This window comes from Pleurodeles waltl, chromosome 3_1, assembly GCF_031143425.1.
Source record: "Pleurodeles waltl isolate 20211129_DDA chromosome 3_1, aPleWal1.hap1.20221129, whole genome shotgun sequence".
NCBI lineage: Eukaryota > Metazoa > Chordata > Amphibia > Caudata > Salamandridae > Pleurodeles > Pleurodeles waltl.
Genome location: NC_090440.1, coordinates 1,038,176,346 through 1,038,200,273, shown reverse-complemented (window position 1 = coordinate 1,038,200,273; position 23,928 = coordinate 1,038,176,346). Strand labels below are relative to the sequence as shown.

Here is a 23,928-nt window from a genome sequence, read left to right as displayed (position 1 = left end):
TTAAAGGTTGTTCCCAACCCTCCTTTACCAGTGTTAGAGGACCTCTTACAGGGTGCCCAAATAGGAGTTCAAAGGGGCTGAAGCCCACTCCTTTCTGGGGTACCTCCCTGTAAGCAAAAAGGAGGCAAGGTAACAGGACATCCCATCTCCTCCTGAGTTTTTCAGGGAGTCCCATTATCATTCCTTTGAGAGTTTTGTTAAACCTCTCAACGAGTCCATTTGTTTGTGGATGATAAGGTGTGGTGAATTTGTATGTTACACCACATTCCTTCCACATGGCCTTTAAGTATGCAGACATAAAGTTGCTACCCCTGTCTGATACCACCACTTTTGGGAAACCCACCCTGGAAAAGATTCCCAGGAGGGCCTTTGCCACTGCAGGTGCTGTAGTGGTCCTAAGAGGAATTGCTTCAGGATTTCGTGTGGCATGGTCCACTACCACCAAGATAAACCTATTGCCTGAAGCAGTAGGAGGGTCAAGGGGGCCAACTATGTCAACCCCTACCCTTTCAAAGGGCACCCCAGCCACAGGCAGTGGAATAAGGGGAGCCTTTGGGGTGCCACCAGTCTTGCCACTGGCTTGACAGGTGACACAGGACTTACAAAAATCTTTTGTGTCCTCTGACATCCTAGGCCAATGAAACAGGGGGACAAGCCTTTCCCATGTTTTAATTTGCCCTAGATGTCCAGCCAAGGGAATGTCGTGGGCTAGAGTTAGGAGGAACTCTCTGTATTGCAGGGGAATGACCAATCTCCTGGCTGCTCCAGGTTTTGGGTCCCTTGCCTCTGTATACAAGAGGTTGTCCTCCCAGTAAACTCTATGCGAGTCACTGACATCCCCATTTTGCTGTTTGACAGCTTGCTGTCTTAGACCCTCTAATGTGGGTCAGGTTTGCTATGCCACACTCAGCTCCTCCCTGGCAGGCCCCCCTCCACCCAAAAGCTCAGCAGTGTCTGCTTCCAGCTCCTCTGGTGAAGGTTCTGCACAGGGGGGAAATTCTTCTTCCTCAGAAGTTGAATCATCTGTAGAGGGAGGGATAGTAGGTAGGGATTTACCTTTACTAACCCTAGCTTTAGGGAGCACTTGGTCCATTGTTCCAGGATCCAAGTCACCCTGTCCTTTTTGCTTTTTGGCCTGAGCCCTGGTTAAAGCAAAAATATGCTCAGGAATGCCCAGCATTGCTGCATGAGCCTCCAACTCCACTTCTGCCCAAGCTGATGTCTCTAAATCGTTCCCTAGTAGACAGTCTACAGGTAAATCTGAGGCAACCACAACTTTCTTTGGACCAGTAACCCCCCCAGTTGAGATTCACAACAGCCATGGGGTGGCTAAGAGTGTTGTTATGAGCATCAGTCACTTGGTACTGGTGACCAAGTAGGTGTTGTTCAGGGTGTACCAGTTTCTCTATTACCATGGTAACACTGGCACCTGTGTCCCTGTAGGCCTGAACCTCAACACCATTTATTAGGGGAAGTTGCTTGTACTTATCCATATTAAGGGGACAAGCAACCAAGGTGGCCAAATCAATGGCAGCTTCAGAGACTAGCACAGCCTCTGTGGTCTCCCTAACAAGACCAACCCCAACTAAATTACCAAAAGTGAGCCCAGCTATTCCCTTGGATTGGCTATTAGTAGGTCTGCTCCCACCACCACCGCTATTATTAGGGGCACTCGGTGTAGCAGTAGGGGTTGTGGTAGTGGGAGGCTTGGTGCTTTTCTTTGGACAACTGGCATCAGTTGTCCAATGGCCTTTTACTTTACATAAATAGCACCATGGTTTTTTTACTTGATTAGAAGAGGATTTGGGCCCACCACCCCCACCAGAGTGTTTTTTTGGGCCTGATGAAGACTCATTTTTAGATTTGTCCCCACCCTTGTCTGAAGACTTACCATCCTTCTTCCCGCCATCCTTGTCACCCCCTGTATGAACTTTTCTTTTCACTCTTGTTCTGACCCATTTGTCTGCCTTCTTTCCCAATTCTTGGGGAGAGGTCAGATCTGAGTCCACTAGATATTGGTGTAACAAATCAGACACACAGTTATTCAGAATATGCTCTCTCAAGATTAGATTGTACAGGCTTTCATAGTCAGAAACTTTACTGCCATGTAACCACCCCTCCAAGGCCTTCACTGAATAGTCAAAAAAGTCTACCCAGTCTTGTGAGGACTCTTTTCTGGTTTCTCTGAACTTAATCCTGTATTGTTCAGTGGTTAAGCCAAATCCATCCAAGAGTGCATTCTTCAAAACTGTAAAATTATTGCCATCACTTTCCTTCACAGTAAGGAGCCTATCCCTACCCTTTCCACTGAATGATAGCCATAGGATAGCAGCCCACTGCCTTTGAGGGACCCCCTGTACAACACAGGCCCTCTCAAGTGCAGCAAACCACTTGTTAATGTCATCCCCCTCCTTGTAAGGGAGAACTATCTTATGCAGATTCCTAGAATCATGCTCTTTCACAGGATTACTATCTGTAATACTGCCGCTGCCACCATGGGGTCCAAACCCCAACCTCTGTCTTTCTTTTTCTAAGTCTAAAGATTCCCTGTCTAGAGCCAGCTGTTGCTGTTTAAGCTTCAGCCTGGTCTCTTCCACTCTCAATCTATTGAGTTCCCTTTCTAACATTCTGTCATCAGGGTGGGTGGGTTGGGCATGCTTTGACACAGAAGAATGGTGTGACTGAACAGAGGGAGAATTGTCCCTAACAGTTGGCACTCTAACAACTTGACCTGCCGGAATGACATCCCGACTGTGATGAGAGCTCACATTAGTACTAGTTATGCTAGGTGGTCAGCTAAGGGGCAAGTTGGGAAGTATACCATCTAACACTCTCCCTAGGGGTGCCCCAGAGTCAGAGTGCGAACCATCTCCTAACTTCTCAACAGATGTGCCAGCTAAGGCCTTATCATTTTCAATGAGCATGTTAATCAACAATTCTCTAGAGGGATTCTTCCCTACCCCTAAACCTCTATCAATGCAGAGACTCCTCAAACTTTTCCAGCTAAGGTTATCATAAGCAGTGCTGGCTAGATCAAGAGTAGGACCTGTACCAGACATGATAAAAAAGGTTTAGGGACAGATAAAAGAAAGAAAAAGTTTCAGTACTTTTTTAAGGACACAGAAAAAAAACGTTTTCAACTTTTTAGAAACTTTTTGAAAGTTTAGAGGAACTTTTCAGCACTTAACAAATAGAGTAAGAGAAGAAAAGCAAAACTTTTTGGTTAGGTGTACATACACTGAACTTGTTTTGTATATTTTTCTCTTATGAAAAGTACAATATGACAAAGTGGTAAGCAGTTACAAGTACTTATCCCACCACTGCACCACCAATGTAGGAGGCTGGCCTGGCTTGTAGTGGGTACCAAGGGGTACTTACACTCTGTACCAGGTCCAGTTATCCCTTATTAGTGTAGAAGAGGTGTCTAGCAGCTTAGGCTGATAGAAAGGTAGCTAGCAGAGCAGCTTAGGCTGAACTAGGAGACATGCAAAGCTCCTACTATACCACTGGTGTCATATGCGCAATATCATAAGAAAACACAATACACAGATATACTAAAAATAAAGGTACTTTATTTTTATGACAATATGCCAAAAGTATCTCAGTGAGTACCCTCAGTATGAGGATGCCAAATATACACAAGATATATGTACACAATACCAAAAATATACAGTAATAGCAAAAGGAAGTAATGCAAGCAGTGTAAAGTTACAATAGATTGCAATAGGAGCACATAGGTATAGGGGCAACACAAACCATATACTCCAAAAGTGGAATGCGAATAACGTATGGACCCCAAACCTATGTGAGTTTGTAGAGGGTCGCTGGGACTGTAAGAAAACAGTGAGGGTTAGAAAAATAGCCCACCCCAAGACCCTGAAAAGTAGGGGTAAAGTGCACCTATATTCCCCAGAGAGCACTGAAGTCGTGATAGGGGAATTCTGCAAGAAAGAACAACACCAGCAATGCAACCAAAGTGGATTTCCGGATGAGAGTACCTGTGGAACAAGGGGACCAAGTCCAAGAGTCGCGACAAAATCGAGATTGGGCAGATGCCCAGGAAATGCCAACTGAGGGTGCAAAGAAGCTGCCACCAGGTGGTAGAAGCTGTGGATTCTGCAAGAACAAAGAGGGCTAGAAACTTCCCCTTTGGAGGATGGATGTCCCATGTCGTGTAGAAGCTTGCAGATGTGTTATCACGCAGAAAGACCGCAAACAAGCCTTGCTAGCTGCAAGGGTCGCAGTTAGGGTTTTTGGATGCTGCTGTGGCCCAGGAGGGACCAGGATGTCACCAATTGCGTGAGGAGACAGAGGGGGCATCCAGCAAGACAAGGAGCCCTCTCAGAAGCAAGCAGCACCCGCAGAAGTGCCGGAACAGGCACTACGAAGAAGGGTGAACTGGAGCTCACCCGAAGTCACAAAAGGAGATCCCACGACGCCGGAGGACAACTCAGGAGGTTGTGCACTGCAGGTTAGAGTGTCGGGGACCCAGGCTTGGCTGTGCACAAAGGAAATCCTGGAAGAGTGCACAGGAGCCGGAGCAGCTGCAAATCACGCGGTACCCAGCAATGCAGTCTAGCGTGGGAAGGCAAGGACTTACCTCCACCAAACTTGGACTGAAGAGACACTGGACTGTGGGAGTCACTTGGACAGAGTTGCTGAGTTCCAGGGACCATGCTCGTCGTGCTGAGAGGGGACCCAGAGGACCGTTGATGCAGTCTTTTGTTGCCTGCGGTTACAGGGGGAAGATTCTGTCGACCCACGGGAGATTTCTTTGGAGCTTCTAGTGCAGAGAGGAGGCAGACTACCCCCACAGCATGCACCACCAGGAAAACAGTTGAGAAGGCGGCAGGATCAGCGATACAAGGTTGCAGTAGTCGTCTTTGTTACTTTGTTGCGGTTTTGCAGGATCCAGAGCAGTCAGCGGTTGATTCCTTGGCAGAAGGTGAAGAGAGAGATGCAGAGGAACTCTGATGAGCTCTTGCATTCGTTATCTAAAGAATTCCCCAAAGCAGAGAGCCTATATAGCCAGAAAAGGAGGTTTGGCTACTTAGGAAGGAGGATAGGCTAGCAACACAGGTAAGAGCCTATCAGGAGGAGTCTCTGACGTCACCTGCTGGCACTGGCCACTCAGAGCAGTCCAGTGTGCCAGCAGCACCTCTGTTTCCAAGATGGCAGAGGTCTGGAGCACACTGGAGGAGCTCTGGGCACCTCCCCTGGGAGGTGCAGGTCAGGGGAGTGGTCACTCCCCTTTCCTTTGTCCAGTTTCGCGCCAGAGCAGGGCTGGGGGATCCCTGAACTGGTGTAGACTGGCTTATGCAGAGATGGGCACCATCTGTGCCCATCAAAGCATTTCCAGAGGCTGGGGGAGGCTACTCCTCCCCAGCCCTGACACCTTTTTCCAAAGGGAGAGGGTGTAACACCCTCTCTCTGAGGAAGTCCTTTGTTCTGCCTGCCTGGGCCAAGCCTGGCTGGACCACAGGAGGGCAGAAACCTGTCTGAGGGGTTGGCAGCAGCTGCAGTGAAACCCCGGGAAAGGTAGTTTGGCAATACCCGGGTCTGTGCTAGAGACCCGGGGGATCATGGAATTGTCTCATGATCTTAGACATGTTACATGGCCATGTTCGGAGTTACCATTGTGACGCTATACATAGGTAGTGGCCTATGTATAGTGCATGCGTGTAATGGTGTCCCCGCACTCACAAAGTCCGGGGAATTTGCCCTGAACGATGTGGGGGCACCTTGGCTAGTGCCAGGGTGCCCACACACTAAGTAACTTGGCACCCAACCTTCAGCAGGTGAAGGTTAGACATATAGGTGACTTATAAGTTACTTAAATGCAGTGTAAAATGGCTGTGAAATAATGTGGGCATTATTTCACTCAGGCTGCAGTGGCAGGCCTGTATAAGAATTGTCAGAGCTCCCTATGGGTGGCAAAAGAAATGCTGCAGCCCATAGGGATCTCCTGGAACCCCAATACCCTGGGTACCTCAGTACCATATACTAGGGAATTATAAGGGTGTTCCAGCATGCCAATGTGAATTGGTGAAATTGGTCACTAGCTTGTTAGTGACAATTTGGAAAGCAGAGAGAGCATAACCACTGAGGTTCTGGTTAGCAGAGCCTCAGTGAGACAGTTAGTCATCACACAGGGAACACATACAGGGCACACTTATGAGCACTGGGGGCCCTGGCTGGCAGGGTCCCAGTGACACATACACTAAAACAACATATATACAGTGAAATATGGGGGTAACATGCCAGGCAAGATGGTACTTTCCTACACTCTAGAGATAACGCTGGCAGTACATGTGCACCAGCATTGTCAGTATTACTGAAGGGGCCACACACGCATCTGCAGCCTCTTCTTTAATAGCAAAGTGCCCCAGGGGTGCACAAAATGGCTGCAAAAAATTGGGTGCACGCATCCATTGCGCCCCTTGGGCACTTTCTGTAATACGGTAATTGACATAGAACTTCCCTCAAAATTAGATGGTTTTATCATATATTGAAAGGGGGAAATCACTCTTGGCTGGAATCCGCCTGTATGGCTTTAGATATAGACAAGTCTTTTGACCCTCTGGTCTGGAAATATGTAGTTTGGCTCCAAGTGTCGTACGTTTTTTGCCCTCATTTTATGTGATGAATTTCAATTGTCCACGCTAAACCTACAAATGTCGTCCGAATTGGTCGCCAAATCTCTGAGTATTACAAGTAGTAAGGGGGACCAGGCAGGGCTGTCCACTCTCACCACTGATATCAGCCATGGCTCTTGAACCTCTTGCAATTAAGCTTCAAACCTATTGAGTTGAATGGGGCATACCATTGCAGGGGAAACTGCATGTTGTCATGTTGTATGCCGCCACATTGTTTTTATTCCAAGGGGGTGTTATGACAATCTTGATACTCTGGCCATGATACTGACTGACTTTGGGGCTCTGTCAGGCCTCAGAATTAATCATTCCAAATCACTGATCTTCCAACTCCATAAGGATCTCCCCAAGTCGCCTGGGTTACCTTACGCTCCCATCAAATGCCTTTACATGGGTATTCAAATTTATGTAATGCACATAGGGATCTGCTTAAGGATAACTTGGGAAGGACAGTAAACTCACTGCAGTACCAAATTATTAACCTCTGGAATACGCTTCCTCTGTCCGTTGTGTTGCTGTGGCGAAAATGTTAATGTTGCCTGAATTGTTATGTTTCTTTGCCAATCTCCGCTCCGCCTCCCAAAGCCCCAGATTTGTCCGTAGTTGGATTCCTTACTAACAACATTAACCTGATGTTCAAACAGAGCAAAAGTAGCATTAGCCAAATTAGAACCCTGGTCCTCGGGTGGTGGACTTGGGGCAGCCAACTTTTTGGCTACTACCTAGCAGCCCATTTGCAATGTTTCGCATATTGACTCGCTAGCTACCATCATCAAGAAACATGCCTTTCCCAGAACCAATTTCAGGAAGGAGCTCTTCACGAGCTGCTATTCTTGAAAGCCACCAGAACAGGTGGCTTACCTCTTTCTCTTTCTCTTGCCACACCCATAGCTTGCCTGAAATGCTGTATCACTTATGCTAAATTGTCGGACACTCACTCTCTGACATTCCCTTAGAGTGTCTTCCTTCTCCAGGTGTCTCCTCTGACCTACCAAGCTCACAATGTGGTCTGAGGCAGGTTTTGATACAGTTTGGGACTTTTTTAGAGATGATTTCCTAAACTCTTCTCAAGACCTAGTAGAAATAGATTGCCTGAACAGGAACAACTTCCTGATGTATGGTAGGACTTATGAAGCCGTAAGGAAGCAATGAAAAGTCTGACATGGTGAGCCAGAACAAAATACAGTTTTACAAATATTGCACACAATCGGGCTTGGCAGGAGTGTGATCACCTAGTAATATTACTTATGCTGAAGATAAATGGAAGGAGACAATTGGTCAATGAAAATGTTTGGTTGAAGATCTTGAATTACACCCAAAATGTCTCACTCAATGCTTGCTTCCAGTGTATCCTATGTCACCTACTATATAAAGCTTATCTCACTTCACATACACTTCATAAAATATACTCAACACCAGAAACCTGCCCCCAATGTCATGTAGCACAGGCTGGCATAATCCCCATGTTTCGAAGTTGTCCTTTATTACAGGTGTTCCAGTCAGAAATATCTACTATAACTGACTGCCCACCTATAGATAATCCACAAGGTTGTTTACCTGACCTTCTTTCCTGACCAGAAAGCAAATAGATGACTACTAAATTTACATTTGATGTTGACTAAACAGCTATTTACATGTGTTGGAAATCCCTACATCCTCCGTTTCTGGCGCATTGGAGAGGTGAGGTCCTCAGATGGACCCAGTCTGAATGCACAGCTCTCTGCAGAGAGGAGAGGAGAGGTCTGAGGAAAAGACAATTGCAGATTTTTGGGACATATTACTTAAAGAATTTATAAAACCATCCAAAGACGATGTAAGACTCCCTTAGTCCGGAACTCCTTATTGCGTCACAGGCCTAGGGGACCACCCTTTTTATTCACGATTGGGACACACTGGGAGCTGTATCGCTGATTTGAAAGCTGCCTTCACATATCCCTTACCAACTGCTGGTCCCGTATTCCGGTTGTAGTGTTTGAGTATAGTCCCTTTTAGTTGTGCCTCCACTTAACACACTCAACAGCAGCAGCGGTTCCTTCATGGGAGAGGGGGAGCATTGCCCCCCGGCACACTGCTGAGCAGAAAGTATGAAAAATAAAATGCCAGCAAAATAGAGTGCGAGGTCAGGGCGGGGCCAATGCATCACTGTTGCCAATGACTGGCAGCAGTGAGGAGTGTCCCCTTTGTTTGAAATGCGCATGTTGGGCGGCTATCTTGCTGCGGCCAAACCGACATGCACATTTCAAACCTCTCCAACTCGGCTGTCTTGGACAGCTGGGTTGGAGAGCAGGAGCAGGCCTACAGTGCTTTTCGGATTGCTGAGGCAGTCCGTCTCAGCCAATCAGGACGCTTCATTCATGCAGCTAAACAGCATGAGAGAAGCGTCTTGATTGGCTAAAGGAAGTGGCTATGGGACCTTGTGCTCGGACTGAAGTCCAGAGCCAGCAACTGCGAGGACATGCTGCAGAACATGCTGCAGACCGCATTTTGTTTCTATATATTTGTTTTTTTTCCGCCCCTCCATAGAAATAATTCACCAACCGCCACTGCTTAACAGTCCTCTCCACATATTCCTTTGCAGCAGGACTCCAGATGGGTACGGGTGTGGTAAAGTTACATTTGCATACTGTGTTATTGCTCAAGTTGTTTTTGAGCCTATTACCTCAGTCATTATCAGCTGAAGCAGTTAACCACTGTTATACAATATTGAGATGCCAATATATCCTAAGATTTATCAATTAACAGATTATGGGACTCATTACAAACCTGGTGGTCACATGACCACCAGGTTCGGGGTTTGCGGCTGGACTAATGCCAATGCGGCGGTTGAACCGTCATATTACGACCACGAGAGTCGTGCCACGGTCAGACCACCAGCACCGCCAGGATTAGTTGTCCTGGTGGTCCTAATCCGCCATGGCAGCTCTGCCCTGGGGATCACGACTTAGTTCTCTACTAGGCTGGTGGAGAATGGGTGCAGGGGGTCCCTGCACTGCCCATGCACTTGACATGGGCAGTGCAGGGGCCCCCCAGGACAGCACCTTCGCAATGTCTACTGTCTGCTTTGCAGTCAGTGAAATTTGTGAGAGTGCTGGTGCACCCTGCGCTCTACAGCATTGCTGCCGGCTCAATTACGAGCCGGAGACATTGCAATAGGCTGTTTCCCGCTAGGCTGGCGGGTGGAAACTGAGGTTTCTGTCCACCACCCTAGCAGGAAACTGGTAATGGGCCCGGCGGGGAGGTAGCCACAATGCCAGCAACCTCCCCATCTGAAGTTTGGCGGAAGGGTAAAACCGTCCGCCAAACCCATAATCAGACCCTATGTGTAAGAGCAGGAAAATTACTTAACCTGGACATAGCAAATACTATAGATTTCTTAGGTTGTACTTAGCTGCTTTATGTTATCTTAATTCATATTGAACGTATACGTATCCTATTGCATGGGCAGAAAAACCAACAAAACCATTAAAAAAAAATCTATGGTGCTTCCCCTTGTCAGAAAGCCCATGTTTACACCATGGAAGCCTCCACTGGCTTTGCTGGTGTAAACCTATGACCAGGTGGTCCGTTTGGCAGATCTGTCAACTGCCCACCAGGTTCTAAATGTCTTCCTATGCATGGTCTGCAGGGCATTTGAGATATCAGACAAGTATGGTGGTCTTTGTGTATTATCAATATGTGGAAGCGATCTTGACTATCTATTTGGCTGTCCTCTATGATTCTATCATAGTGCAAGAGAAAAGACGGAGATTGTGACTGCAGGAAACAACAGAATAGATATATCCTGTCAGTCTAAATATATGCACACACTTGCACAAACACAACTCCTCCATCTCTGTTTGTAATATGTGATAGTATTGTCCGGGCAAAGACAGACATAGAGATTTATCAGATGCTACGAGGTGAAAGCTGATAGAAAAATGGGCAACTAGCTTGGTTACATCCAATTGAAACTAATATATTGCAAGCTGTGTACCTGTATGGATTTCATCATGATAGAAGAACAAAGACAGATTTGGATACTGAGGTCATGGTTCCACGTTATGTAGAATTCAGGTGGTAGTTCATGCACATGGTAATTGTCGCCACCCTTGTATGAGGGTACTGAATGAGTAACAACTTCTCCTGGGGTCTCCACTTCAGAATGAAGCCTAACATTAGGAATCAGTGTTTAGCACACTGATTACTGCATGTTTTATATCTCTGCCTTAGCACTTTATCCTGACAGATTTCTTCAGGCTTTTTCTTGCAAAATCTGTCAGGCAAAAACTCAGAATTCCGATCTGTGTGCAAACATCCATTGGAATTTTACACACAAATGTTGATCCGGGACTTTGTAAAGTTTGGACTTCTATAGAAGGCACATATAGGTTATGTCAAAAGAGGTTTGCCTAGCTCTGTTTTACTATTATTATAGTGTAGCAGCCCTGTAGGGCTTAAGAATGTTGTACCATCAGTGCTAAATTTGTGCCGGTGTTTCCTGGGGGTTGGCACCAAAACGTATTTCTTAACACTAGCTCATTTTTATATATCGCCGCATGGTGTGCAATGTCTGTCATTTTTTAAACAGAGCACATCAGTGGCATTTTAATAGAATAATACCAGTGCCATTTCTATAGATTTGTGTGACATAGAACAGTTCAAATTGTCACATTTGTATGAGTGTGATGGTTAGCAACTAGCCTTTTGTACTGGAATTTGGTAGTGCATGCACAAAAAGTGGGTGGTACAAGCTGCATTGGCCACCTGAAAAACATCCTCGATCCTGACACTTATTTTCTTACAAATTAAGCATTGTTTATGATATTGCACTTGTACTTACACAATGCTTCATACTTTTAACAATCTGCTAAAGCGCATGTGTGGAGGGGTGGCACAATACTCTTTGAGATATATATAGATTTACGTATGTTTGTCATTCTACCTATGTACATCAGGACCAGAGTTATGCTCTGAATTTGAAGTGAAAATAAATCAGTGATAGGTTGAAAAAGCATTCAATTTGAGTTAAAGAACAAAAGTATACGAGTTGATTTTGGGCTATGTTTGAATTGCTTTAGTGTGTGGATACGCCTGAAACTTCTAAATCTGTGTCCTAAGCAAGTGTGTAGTAATCTTATAAGTGTAGAAGAGAAGTGCGATGATAAATGTGGCTATACAAGCTAAACCTGCCATCCGTGGAGTGGTCTCTGTTCATACTGTTAAAACCACATAGGATATCAAATTAATATAGATGTTAGGCTTGGCATCCTAACTTTTTGCCTCTGTTTACCAGGTTGTTGATGTGTGCTGGACTCTGTTTTTGCTGTTTTTGTTACTCTGGGCACTTTACCACTGTTATCCAGTGCTAAAGAGCAAGTGCTCCTATATAAAATATGATTGTAATTGGCTTTCCATGATTGGCATATTTGATTTACTGGTAAGTCCGTAGTACAGTGCACTAGAGGTGCCCAGGGGATGTAAATCAAATGCTGCTAGTGGGCCTGCAGCACTGGTTGTGCCACCCACATAAGTCACCCTGTAATCATGTCTCAGACCTGCCACTGCAGTGTCTGTGTGTGCAGTTTTAAACTGCATATTTGACTTGGCAAGTGTACCCACTTGCCAGGCCTAAACCTTCCCTTTTCTTACATGTAAGACACCCCTAAGGTGGGCCCTCCATGGGCAGGGTGCAGTGTATGTTTAAGGTAGGACATATACTAATGTGTTTTATATGTCTTGACAGTGAAATACTGCCAAATTCGGTTTTGACTGTTGCAAGGCCTATCTCTCTCATAGGTTAACATGGGGGCTACCTTTATATATGATTAAAGCGTAGATTCCCTTTGGGAGCAGATAGACATGTGGAGTTTGGGGTCTCTGAGCTCACAATTTAAAAAAAAAACCTTTTAGTAAAGTTGGTTTTGAGATTGTGTGTTCGAAAATGCCACTTTTAGAAAGTGGGCATTTTCTTGCTTAAAACATTCTGTGACTCTGCCTGTTTGTGGATTCCCTGTCTAGGTTAGTTTGACAGTTGGGCTGTTTGCATCTCTCTTTAGATAGTGACACAAAGGGAGCTGGGGTGTAGGCTGCTTATTCTAATGAGCCATCTGTGCTAGGAGGGAGCGGAAGAGTGGTCACTTACACCTGAAAGGGCTGTGCCGGCCCTCACACAATGCAGTCTCCAACCCCCTGGTGTGAGTCTGGGGCCTGGACTGGGCAAGGCAAGATTTCACAAACAAGAGAGACTTTCCTTTGAAGTAGGCCTACTTCAAAGGCAAAAATGGGTATAAGAAGACCACCCACACCCCTGGAAAATTAGATCACTTCTGGACATCAAGAGGAACCTCTGCCTGGAGAAGAGCTGAAGAGCTGAGGAGAAGTGCTGCCCTGCCTGTGACTGTGCTTTGTGGAGCTATCCTGCAGTTGCTGCTTATGCCTGTGCAAGGGGACAAAGACTTGACATTGTTGTGCATTCCTGCTTGTGAATAAATCTCCAAGGGCTTGTCCTGAGCTTGCCTCCTGTTGTTGAAGTCTCAGGGCCATCAACGACTTACCCTGACAGCACCTGGACTCTCTGCTGAGACTCCTGCCCTGCCACGTGGTGCCCTATGCAGTTCCTCGGGCCTTGGAAGGTGAAGCTGTCAGCCCAAGACTGAAAATCCACGCACAGACCACTGCACAGGGAAAATTTTGACGCACCTTCCGAGATGTGGCTGAGAAACGACGCACCGTCGTCTTCGCGGCTGAAATCTATGCTCCACCTGCATCGCGGCTGGAAGATCGACGCAAACGGCTGGAGAAACGACGCGCAACACCCACTGATGGAGGCTGAACGTCGCAACCCACATAGCGCGGTTTTGCTGATATCGTGCAGCAAGATTTTTGACGTAAACATCGCTGGGCGTTGAAAAACGATGCAAAGCCTGCCTGGACCTGAGGTGCCTGTCCGGATCAACACATCGCTCTCCTGTGGAGAGGAAAAACGACGCATGCCGACCTGACCGGAGGAGGAATGACGCACGGTCTTGATAGTGAGAAATTGATGCATCCCTGGCCTTTTCTGACGCACGCTCGCCCTTGTGGTGTCATTTTGACGCAACCCAGGTATTTTTGTCCCGCTAACAGCGTTAGCACTGTTTTCTAAGGATTTAAGACTCTTTTTTTTGCTTTTTAATTCATAACTTGACTTGTATATGGTGGATTTTTGTCATTTTGGTCTTGTTTTGTTTAGATAAATATTACCTATTTTTCTAAACCGGTGTTGTAATTTTGTAGTGTTTTTACTGAGTTATTGTGTGTGTTGGTACAAATACTTTACCCCTAGACTCTGAAGTTAAGCCTGCCTGCTTGTGCCAAGGTACCAAGGGGGTGACCGGGGGTTAACTGAGGGTGATTCTCCTTTACCCTGACTAGAGTGAGGGTCCTTGCTTGGACAGGGGGTAACCTGACTTCCAGCCAAAGACCCAATTTCTAACATTGGTAATCAGTGGTTGGGATTGGACTTGTATTTGTACTTGACATACAGTGATTAGGTGTACACTATTGTTTTCAATGCAGACCACTACGTGACCACATACTACTTGTCTTGTGATTTTTTTTTTTTTTTTTTCCTTTTTCTCTTTTTTGGATTTTTCCCTACATCCATTTTGTGGTAATCCTTGATTTACTTTTGAACTCCATTTGGGAACTTGTTTTTCTGCTTTTGGAACTTTGCACTTTTAACTCTCCATCATGTCTCAATCTGGGGATGCATCAGCTGGAGCTGCTTTTGATTTAAACTGGAAACTGGAAGGTAACACAGTGGCCCATTTGAAACAGTTCTGTAAGGATCTTGCCTGCCCCAGTAAGAGCTCCACCAGGAAGGAGGAGCTGCAAAAGACACTGAGGGCCTGGGTAGCAGCCAAGGAAGCTGAGGGGCACACAGAAGATGAGGGTGAGGAGGAGGAGGAGGTGCAGAGTATTCACAATGGTATTGTGGTTGGGCCTGTTCTGGCCGGGGGGGATGGTCTCCGGGGCAGGTAGCAGTGTCTCATCTAAGGATCTGACTCCTGAAGAGTTGCAGGACAGACGGGAAGAGAGGGCTCACCAGTTGAAGAACATGAGGAAGGCCTCAGAGGAGAAAAAGTTATTGTTGGCTCATGAGCTCAGCTTGAGTGAGCTGGATCAGAGGAGCCAGTCTAGTAGAGGTGGTGGCAGCAATAACACAGTGCAGCCTGAGAAGAGGGTGCACATTCCTAAGGATCTTGTGAAGGATTACAAGAGGGAGGATGACATACTGTTGTGGTTTAAGTGGTATGAGTCTGCTCTCCAAATGAGCCTGGTCACTGAAGCTCATTGGGGGGTGGGTCTGTGGAAGCACTTTGAGGTAGAAGGAAGGGATACTCTAACAACCTTAGGGGATCCCCAGGGGCTCACTTACCCTGTCACGAAGGACACCCTGATCACTAGGTATGGTCTCACCCCTGATCAGTAGAAGTTCAAGTTTAGGTCCTATAAGAAGAAGGAATCCCAAACATGGTTGGAATGTGTTGATTCATTCTATAGGTCACTGGATGGTTGGGTGAAGGGAAGTAAGGTGACAACATATGAGGGGCTTTACAATTTGATTGCTTGGGAGCACTTGTACAGTTTATAGTTTTCAGAGCCGTGCCAGCACCTAATTGACAGCAAGCTGACTGACCTCAGGAAGCTTGCGCAGGAAGCGGACTGCTGGGAGAGCACCTGGGTCCAGAAGAGGTATGGGGGAGACCACGTCAAGGGTGGGCAGGGCCTCCTCTCAGAATAAAGTGGGGGGGGGGGTAAGGGTAAACAGGGAGTTCTCTAAAGGGCCCCAATCTGATTCCTAGGGTAAGGATTCCCAGCCATGGTTCTCCAAAGGGAAACCTGTGGCAGGGGGTCCCCCACGTAAGTGCTATGCATGTGACCAAGTGGGTCATGTGAGGGGGGACCCAAAATGCCCTAAGAGTACACTGGCACCCACTGGTGTGCAGTCCCAGGGTTTGGCTAGATTAGCGCTTGGGGAGGAGTTGGTTCCGGGTGGGTGAAAGTCAGCTGAGATGAACCTTGTCTCACTAGGGGACAGTGAGATGGTCCAGAGAACCCTAATGCCTGAGAACACTAAGAAGTACAGGCAGTGGGTGACCATCAATGGACAGAGGGTGGAGGCTCTGCGAGACACATGAGCCAGTGTGACTACAGTGAGGAGTCACCTGGTGTCTGAAGAGCAGATAGATCCCCGGGTACTTAACCAAGTAGTTGCAGTGGACAATTTAGAGCGCCTGTGCAAAGTGGTGCAGGTTCTCTTTGAATTGGGGGGGGGAGTCTCCAGTTCCTTGAAGGTAGCTGTGAGTCCAATCCTGCATGTAGATTGTTTGCTTCGCAATGACCTGGAAGATTCCCCTTGGAATGAGGTGGAACACAGGTCACACTTGGAGATGTTAGGTCTGCTTGCTTGGGTATACGTATCCACCAGGTTTATGGCAGCCCGTCAGGGTGATCAGGAGATCCTGCAGCCTGAAAGAGTGGCCCAGGTGTCTGCCAGAAGGAGGAAGTGCAAGGGGCGTGGGAAGCCAGCCCCAGAAGTTCCCACGGTCCAGGAGGAGGCTGAACCTGAGGGGGGAGGCCCTGGAGCCTACAGGGGAACTGGTGGCTGAACTGGGTGAGGTCCCTGAGTTGTCAAAGTGGCAGCAGGAAGGGGGGCCCACCAGAGAAGCATTCTGTGAGGCACAGAAGTCATCCCCTACTCTGGAGGGTTTGCAGCAGCAGGCTGCAGACCAGGCATCTGGCAAGGAGCCTGGATCACATTTGATTTACTGGGAGGATGGCCTCCTATGTAGCGAGCCTAAGGTTCCCGAACCTGGGTCAGCCCCTGTGCTGGTGGTACCCCAGTGCTTCAGAGCCTTCCTACTGGGTTTGGCCTATGACGTGCCTTTAGCTGGTCATTTGGGGCAGGACAAGACCTTTGAGCAGCTTGTCACCCACTTCTATTGGCCCCAAATGCGCAGGCACTCTGATGCTCATTGTAGGTCTTGCCCAACTTGTCAGGCAAGTGGCAAGAGTGGGGGCAAATGTAAAGCTCCCCTCCAACCTTTTCCTGTTGTTAGTACCCCCTTTGAAATGGTTGGTATTGACATTGTGGGGCCTCTGGATCCCAAGACAGCCATGGGCAACAGGTTTATCCTGGTCTTGGTGGACCATGCCACCCGGTACCCAGAAGCCATTCCTTTAAGATCAGTCACTGCCCCTGTGGTGGACCGTGCCTTGATGGGAGTGGTTACCCACATGGGGTTCACCAAGGAAGTGGTGTCCGATAGGGGTACCAACTTCATATCAACATATATGAAGTCTCTGTGGAAGGTGTGTGGGTTAACCTACAAGTTCACCACATCTTACCACCCCCAAAGCAATGGTCTGGTTGAGAGCTTCAACCACATCTTGAAAGGCATGATCATGGGCCTGTCAGAGCCCTTGAGGCGGAAGCAGGATGTCCTCTTGCCATGCCTTCTGTTCGCTTACAGGAAGGTGCCTCAAAAGGGACTCGGCTTTAGTCCTTTTGAGCTGATTTATGGCCAACCTGTGAGGGGACCATTACGTCAGGTAAAGGAGGCTTCGGAAAAAGCTCCTAGTAAACCACCCCAGGATGTATTCAGTTACATGCTGGCTCTGAGAAACCAGACTGCCCGCTTCAGGGGTCTCACACAGGAGAACCTAAAAGCAAGCCAGGAGGATATGAAAGGCTGGTATTACCAGAATGCCGCTCTGGTTGAGTTTCAACCTGGTCAGAAATGTGGGTGATGCCACCAGTGGAGCCCAGGGCGCTCCAGGACAAGTGGACTGGGCCATTTGAGGTGGTGGAGCGCAAGAGTGAAGTCATCTACCTGGTGGACTTGCAGACTTCCAGCAACCCTTTGAGGGTCCTGCAAGTGAACCGGCTCATGCCACACTTTGAGCGGACTGAATTGTCCATACTCCTAGCGACAGATGATAGGGTGGAGGAGGAGATTGAGCCTCTTCCTGACCTCCTGTTTGCAGGAGAGAAAGATTGGTCTGTGGAGGGATTGAACCTCTCCCCCTCCCTGACTGCAGAGCTGCAGAGGGACTTTAGCTAGGTGCTGGGACAGTTTGTCTCGCTGTTGTCCCTGATCCCAGGGATCACATACTTGTGCACACATGATGTGGACACTGGGGACAGTACATCCATTAAACAAAAGGTTTACAGGGTGACTGACAAGGTCAGGCCTAGCATCAAGAATGAGGTATCCAAGATGTTAACCCTAGGGGATATTGAGCATTCCAGCAGTCCTTGGGCCAGCCCTGTGGTTTTGCTCCCAAAAGCTGCTGCTCCTGGTGCCACCCCAGAAATCCAGTTCTGCGTAGACTACCGGGGTCTCAATGCAGTCACTAAAACTGACCCACACCCTGAGCTGATGAGCTCATAGATCGGTTGGGAGCTGCCAAATACCTCTGCACGTTTGATTTAACGTCTGGGTATTGGCAGATTGCCTTGACTGAGGGGGCCAAGGAGAGGTCTGCATTTTCTACCCCAGATGGGAACTTTCAGTTTAAGGTGGGGCCATTTGAAATGAAAAATGCTCCTGCCACCTTTCAGAGGTTGGTCAACCAGGTGTTGGCTGGGCTGGATGAGTTCAGCGCCGCCTACATGGATGACATTAGATGGCTATGGTAAAAATGTATTGTAAGATCATGGGGTGGAGGGAGAAGAAAGTGGAAAATGTTGTATATATACATTCTATGATTCGGGCAGGGGTCATAGTTGGGGTCTGGGCTACAAACCAGCCAGCTCTGACAGTAATTTTACCTTCTAGATTTTCTAGCCGGTAAGATTGGGTTTGTTGTCCAGCATCAAGTAAGTCTGTGTACAGAAACACTGGACCTCTTGTAATTGTGCAGAATGGAATTTGGAATTGTACTTTGTATAGTTTCCAGTCGGGCCCATGCCATTTATGGGCACCTTGTAACTGGGCTGATTATGCTGAGATAATGCCACAATGAAGCATGAGATGCACTGAAAAAAATAAAGTAACCTTTACCTGTAAATGGCTTGTGGATACGGCAGCCTATATTACATAGTCTGTAATATGGCGGTGGGAGAACCAACAAATTAACAATGAGAGAGATGCCAGAGCCGAGTTGAGGGTCTGGCTTGGCTCTAAGAATCTATACATAAACCAAGGCATGAAAACGTTTGGCATGTAAATCATGCAGCCTAACATCACATAAAAATATGATAAAGTCTCTTAAAAAATAAATATGTAAATATATTTTAATATGCAGGAATGTTTCTCCTTAGCACATCGGATAATATCACCTAGTTGAGAGGTATTTATTAAAGGTGATAGTTTTTTAATAGGAATTTAAAAACATTTGTGTCCCTCCAGCATGACAACAATGCAAGTAGTGAACTAAGAGGCAGGTCAGTTGTCATGTGCACCCTATATGTGGCCTAGATTCTCATTATAATAGAGCAAGATTATAGTGTGTTAAATTACATCCTAAACTCACTTAGTTTAAGGTAATCTTTGATGCAATTATGAAAAAAAAAAGGTTTTCTGGTTTCACATTGTGCTGTAGATGGGTATCTTTTTCACGCTCATGTTTTACATTAGAGGCTAATGCCTTCTCATTAATTCTTGGCACGAGTTTTGAGCGTGGGTGGCAGACAGATGTCACGTGAAAGCTTTCCTCATTTTGGGCTCAAGGGACCAAGAGGAACTTGACTGAGCTAGAGCTAGGCATCTGGCTGGAGCTTTTGTTGGCTGGCCCACCTCCAGTGTAATAGAATTTTTTTTAAAACTGGCTTGCATATTCATAGTGCTTTTAGTTGCAGGCTGGGACCTCGTCCTACAATCAATACACAGGACTTTTTTCCACATTTCACCTACTAAGATTTAATTTTATGACTGTCTGGTTACACACACAAAGACACAATGGTGGCCGGCAGTTTTAGAGCGGAGGGGGCGGGCAGCACACTCGCACTCATTCTTTCACACACACACGCACGCCCATCCTTTAACAACACTCATCAACATTCAAACATGCACGCACGCACCAAACATTCATTTAAGAACACACACACACACACACACACACACACACACACACACACACACACACACACACACACACACACACACACACACACACACACACCCCCCACACCCCACACACACACACACCCCACACACCCCACACACACACACACACCCCACACACCCCACACACCCCCACCCCCCCACACACACACACCCTTCTGCCTCGGTCCCAGGAGGGTTGGAACTGCTGCCTTCCCTCACTGGCTGACCTTATGTCAGCCAGTGAGGGAAGGCAGTAGTCCCAACTTTGTCACAGAGTGCGATGGGGTCAGTGAGACTTCTGACCCCACCCCACTCTGCCACGAGGTGTCACTGATTGACACTCGCCCTTGGCGCTTCAGGGCTTAAACCTGAAGCGCATAGGTCAAAGTAAGTGGGTGACGCTTCCCTCGTCACCCCAGGGGAGGGCCTCCAGGACCTTTGCTGAGCCGAGGAGGTCACGCCCATAGGAGCTGTGACCTCTTCAGCCCAGCAAAGTTCAGCTCAAGCTGCCAGGAGTCTGCGCAAATCATGCATGTCTGCTCCTGGCTGCCTGAACTGAACATGAAGAGTGTCTGTCAGGCTGACCTTTGTTCAGCCTGACAGACACTCTTCATTTGGGGCAAAAGGTGGGGGGGGCGTGGCCCATCCGTCCTAAAGGACGGGCCGCGCCTGCAAAGACATATACAGTGATCACATTAACCAACTGGGCTTTCATAACATTAAAAAACACGCATTTCCTGCCGATTACTTCAACTTGCAATCATTTTCCATTTAAGGTGTCTGCCTTATATTTTATATGCACTTACCTGAAGATGAAAGGTCAATAAAATAGTTGCATACTCTTGTGTTCTTCTTATAGCGTGCCTCTGGCACTGCCCCCCTCCGCACTCAGGATTACCGCCTCATAATTTTTCATGCTCTTTAACCTCTAGATGGCCTGCAAAGTACTTTGTATCAGGCTGTCAATGAGGCCTCATCTGCAGCGCAACCCAGGACACATCAGCTAAAGAACTGTGTGGGTCCTGAAAGCTGCAGCAGCCTGGGCTAGGCAACACAATTGGGACAGGGGGAGGTGTGAGGGGATTAGGAGACCTGAAGGTCTTTCAGCCCAAAAGACGTTGCACTCCAGGGGGATATAAATAATGTGAACATTTAAAGGTGACTGAGGACAAAAGGAAAGTTGTTTCCTGCAAAGTCGTTTTAACCATGCTGGACAGTGTGTGAAGAACTATTTTTCAAACAGGAAGAATACAGCTCATCCAATCCCAACACTGTGAGACCCAAGTGCTCCTTGAAGTGACAACTACCAGAATAGGGAAGACAAACATCAAAAGAATATAAACACACAGTAAACCCTGAAGGAATTATTCATCCGAAAAATGTATTTTTTACAGTGAGTGGTTCCCTAATTATCCAATCAGAAAACCACATGTAGTTGCTTCCAGAAATATTTTGTTTACACAATTTCATTGATTATTTGAACACTTTTGATCATATATTGATGACAATGAGTCACATTCAAAAGATAAACCAGCATAAATCTTTAATCCGATGGGCTAATTTTTTTTTTTTTTATAAAGCAAAAAAAGAGAAGTTTGTTTAAAAAAACATCCGAAAATGAAATGTGGGTCATGGGTACAGTATGTTGGTGACTACGGTCATAGTATAATCAGTATGAGAATCCACTCAACAGTCCTTCAAAATAAATGCTTAGTAATTGATACAACTCTAAGACATAAAGTTGAATCTATATATAAAAAAGCAATAGGAAAAGGTTTCTTCCCCAAAATGGAAGGACAAACAAAATGGGGGAGCCACCTGAGCAATATCTTTGTCAACATTTTTCAAACCATATAAAACAGATGGAAGCTACAAACACATGTAAGCAGAAAGAAGATTCAAATGATAAAATGGCAAAAGGGATTGTAAAAACACTCTGTCACCTAATCTCCCAAATATTATGTAGGTTTACCTACATAATTGTTAGCTTTTGTTTAAAAACTCAAAAGCCTTCTACTGGAAATGGCCACATATACACAGATAGATAATATATACCCCAGGAGTTAATTCCAAGTCTGGGACATTCATTCAGTTGGTTCGTGAGAACATGTAGCCAGCCATCCTTCAAGAGAAAATAGGCAATAGGTTTTTGGAGAGCAAATGTAATCATAAATCTATTTCTTTATTTTAAATAAAATAATTTAATCTTGAAATATAATCACTCTTGAAAATGATTATAAATTGGTGACCCTGTAAGTAATTTAATGATAAACTCATTTTTAGCTTAATTGAAGTTGTTGCAATTTATATAAAAGTGGACAAAGCACATCTGTTTATTCTTCCAATAAGATATTTATGCCCCCTATGAGTTTCATCTAGGGTCGGGATTGGGATTTACCAGCCTCTGTAGATTACATGCTTGACGTTTCTCCAGAGGACTCCAGCTGCTGAAAGATCTAGAAATATCTGGGTGAAACTCCAATCGAGAATGAGGAATTTGCATGCTAATTCCTCAGTTCTGAGTAGAATTTCAGGATCCCACCCGTAATCCCTGGCAACTTTACCCACTCTAAGGAGGCACCGGTACCCCTGTTGTTGGTAACTCTGGGAGTATAAAACTATTACCACCTTGACAGACAACTTCATTTAAATGTAAGTAATGAATTATGGTGTACCTCTTTAGGTAATACTTGTTAGAAGAGCACATCAATCTTTTTGGCTTACATGTTGAAGCGCAGTGTTACTATATATATTTAACTTTCCCAGATTCTTAGCCACCAGGTCTACTTTTAATTTCCCCAATTTGTCTGTATACTGTCTCAAAAATATGTTGTAACATACCCTGGATCACATTGACTTATCTGTATCTTTTTTCCACATAGGCAAGTGAATCTTGGAAACGATCCAATGTCAATATCTCAAAAAAAGGAAATCCTCGAGGAGCGAACCAGGAGCGAAGAGCTTGTAAAGGTTGAAATTTACTTTTATTATTTTAATACTTTATGTATTTCCTCAGATTGTAAATTGAATTCTACAGCAAATACATGTGTGTGACGTGCACTTGTGCAGTAGGGTCGGAAAGTGTAGCAACCCTGCTCAAAAGAGTCTCCTAAGAGCATGGCAAGAGAAGGAGCCAAACACGCAGTATACTGAAAAGGAGTATGCAGCAAAAAAGTGAAAATTGAGTAAGTCTTCTTTTTTACAAAAAGCAATAAGCGATGAGGGGCAGTCAGGCTGAAGCCAAAGGTTGTTAGGTCTGAAGATGACAAATGGGGAAGCAAGTCACAGTTGATCAATTTAGGAAGGGGGGTTTCTGTTGTCAGTTATTATTTATCTATGGTTCGAACTTCCCTGGATTTGGGCTCTACTCCTTTTTTTTGGGCCTCGATATTTATGGAGAACAGTGGGTTTTACCGCCCCACCCGAAGTTAGACCCCAAGTCCCCCAAGAAATAGGGAATTACTGTAGAAATTGAGAACACTAAACCAATTCCAATCATTGTTCCCTATTTTCCACCCAGGAGTTCCACCATGGAGGTACTGTGGATATTGTAACCCGATAATGTGCGTAACAACTGTTGCCTACCCCATCAGGATTTGAGTACAACTTCAAATGAGGCTGCTGGTGGATTCAGCTTTTCTTTCCCATTTATTGTGTTTACTGCATGGCTTGTTTCCTAAGGCTTTCACTCTATTCCTGCTGGCCTTTTGATTACATCTTTTTTGTTACACAATTTTTCAAGAAGAAGAAACAGTTAGGTTGCACACCGTTTAAGGAGGGAATAATCAATGTTACATAACTTTTGAAGAAGGGAAAAAACTTGGAATGCAAGCCGGGTCCCATTTATTTTTAGGTCTCGTCTAGACAGCCCATGCGCTATCTCTCTGGGAAATTTTGTTTCCTAACAGTAGGTTCAGAGGCTGCCATTGCTTACCATTGGTTGGCTTCATTTTCACTCTCATTTGCTTGTGTCTTATTGGTCAGCTGCCGTAGGCTTTCTTCTTCATGTGTTTGTCTCTACTATGGAGCATGCATGCGTTACTTGTGCCATCCCACTGCTCATTTCTTTAGGGACTACTTTATTCTTTGTATTTAAGCACTCTACTAAAGTGCATCTTTTCAGCTGCCTTTTCTTGTACTTCTCCACCTTCTGTGTTCCTCCTTTCCTTCCTTATCCATGTTGCTTGCTCTTATGTCGACCT

At 46.1% G+C, this 23,928-nt stretch overlaps 1 protein-coding gene across 2 annotated transcripts in view; it reads left to right on the top strand.

Annotated features, from left to right (window-relative positions):
• Positions 1-23,928, top strand: part of CFAP221 (cilia and flagella associated protein 221) — an 827,291-nt gene that overhangs the window by 320,143 nt on the left and 483,220 nt on the right. For both annotated transcript variants that reach the window (XM_069224324.1, XM_069224325.1), the window contains exon 12: positions 22,609-22,696. In XM_069224324.1, coding sequence (XP_069080425.1) covers positions 22,609-22,696 — 88 coding nt within the window. The remainder of the gene's footprint in view (positions 1-22,608; positions 22,697-23,928) is intronic.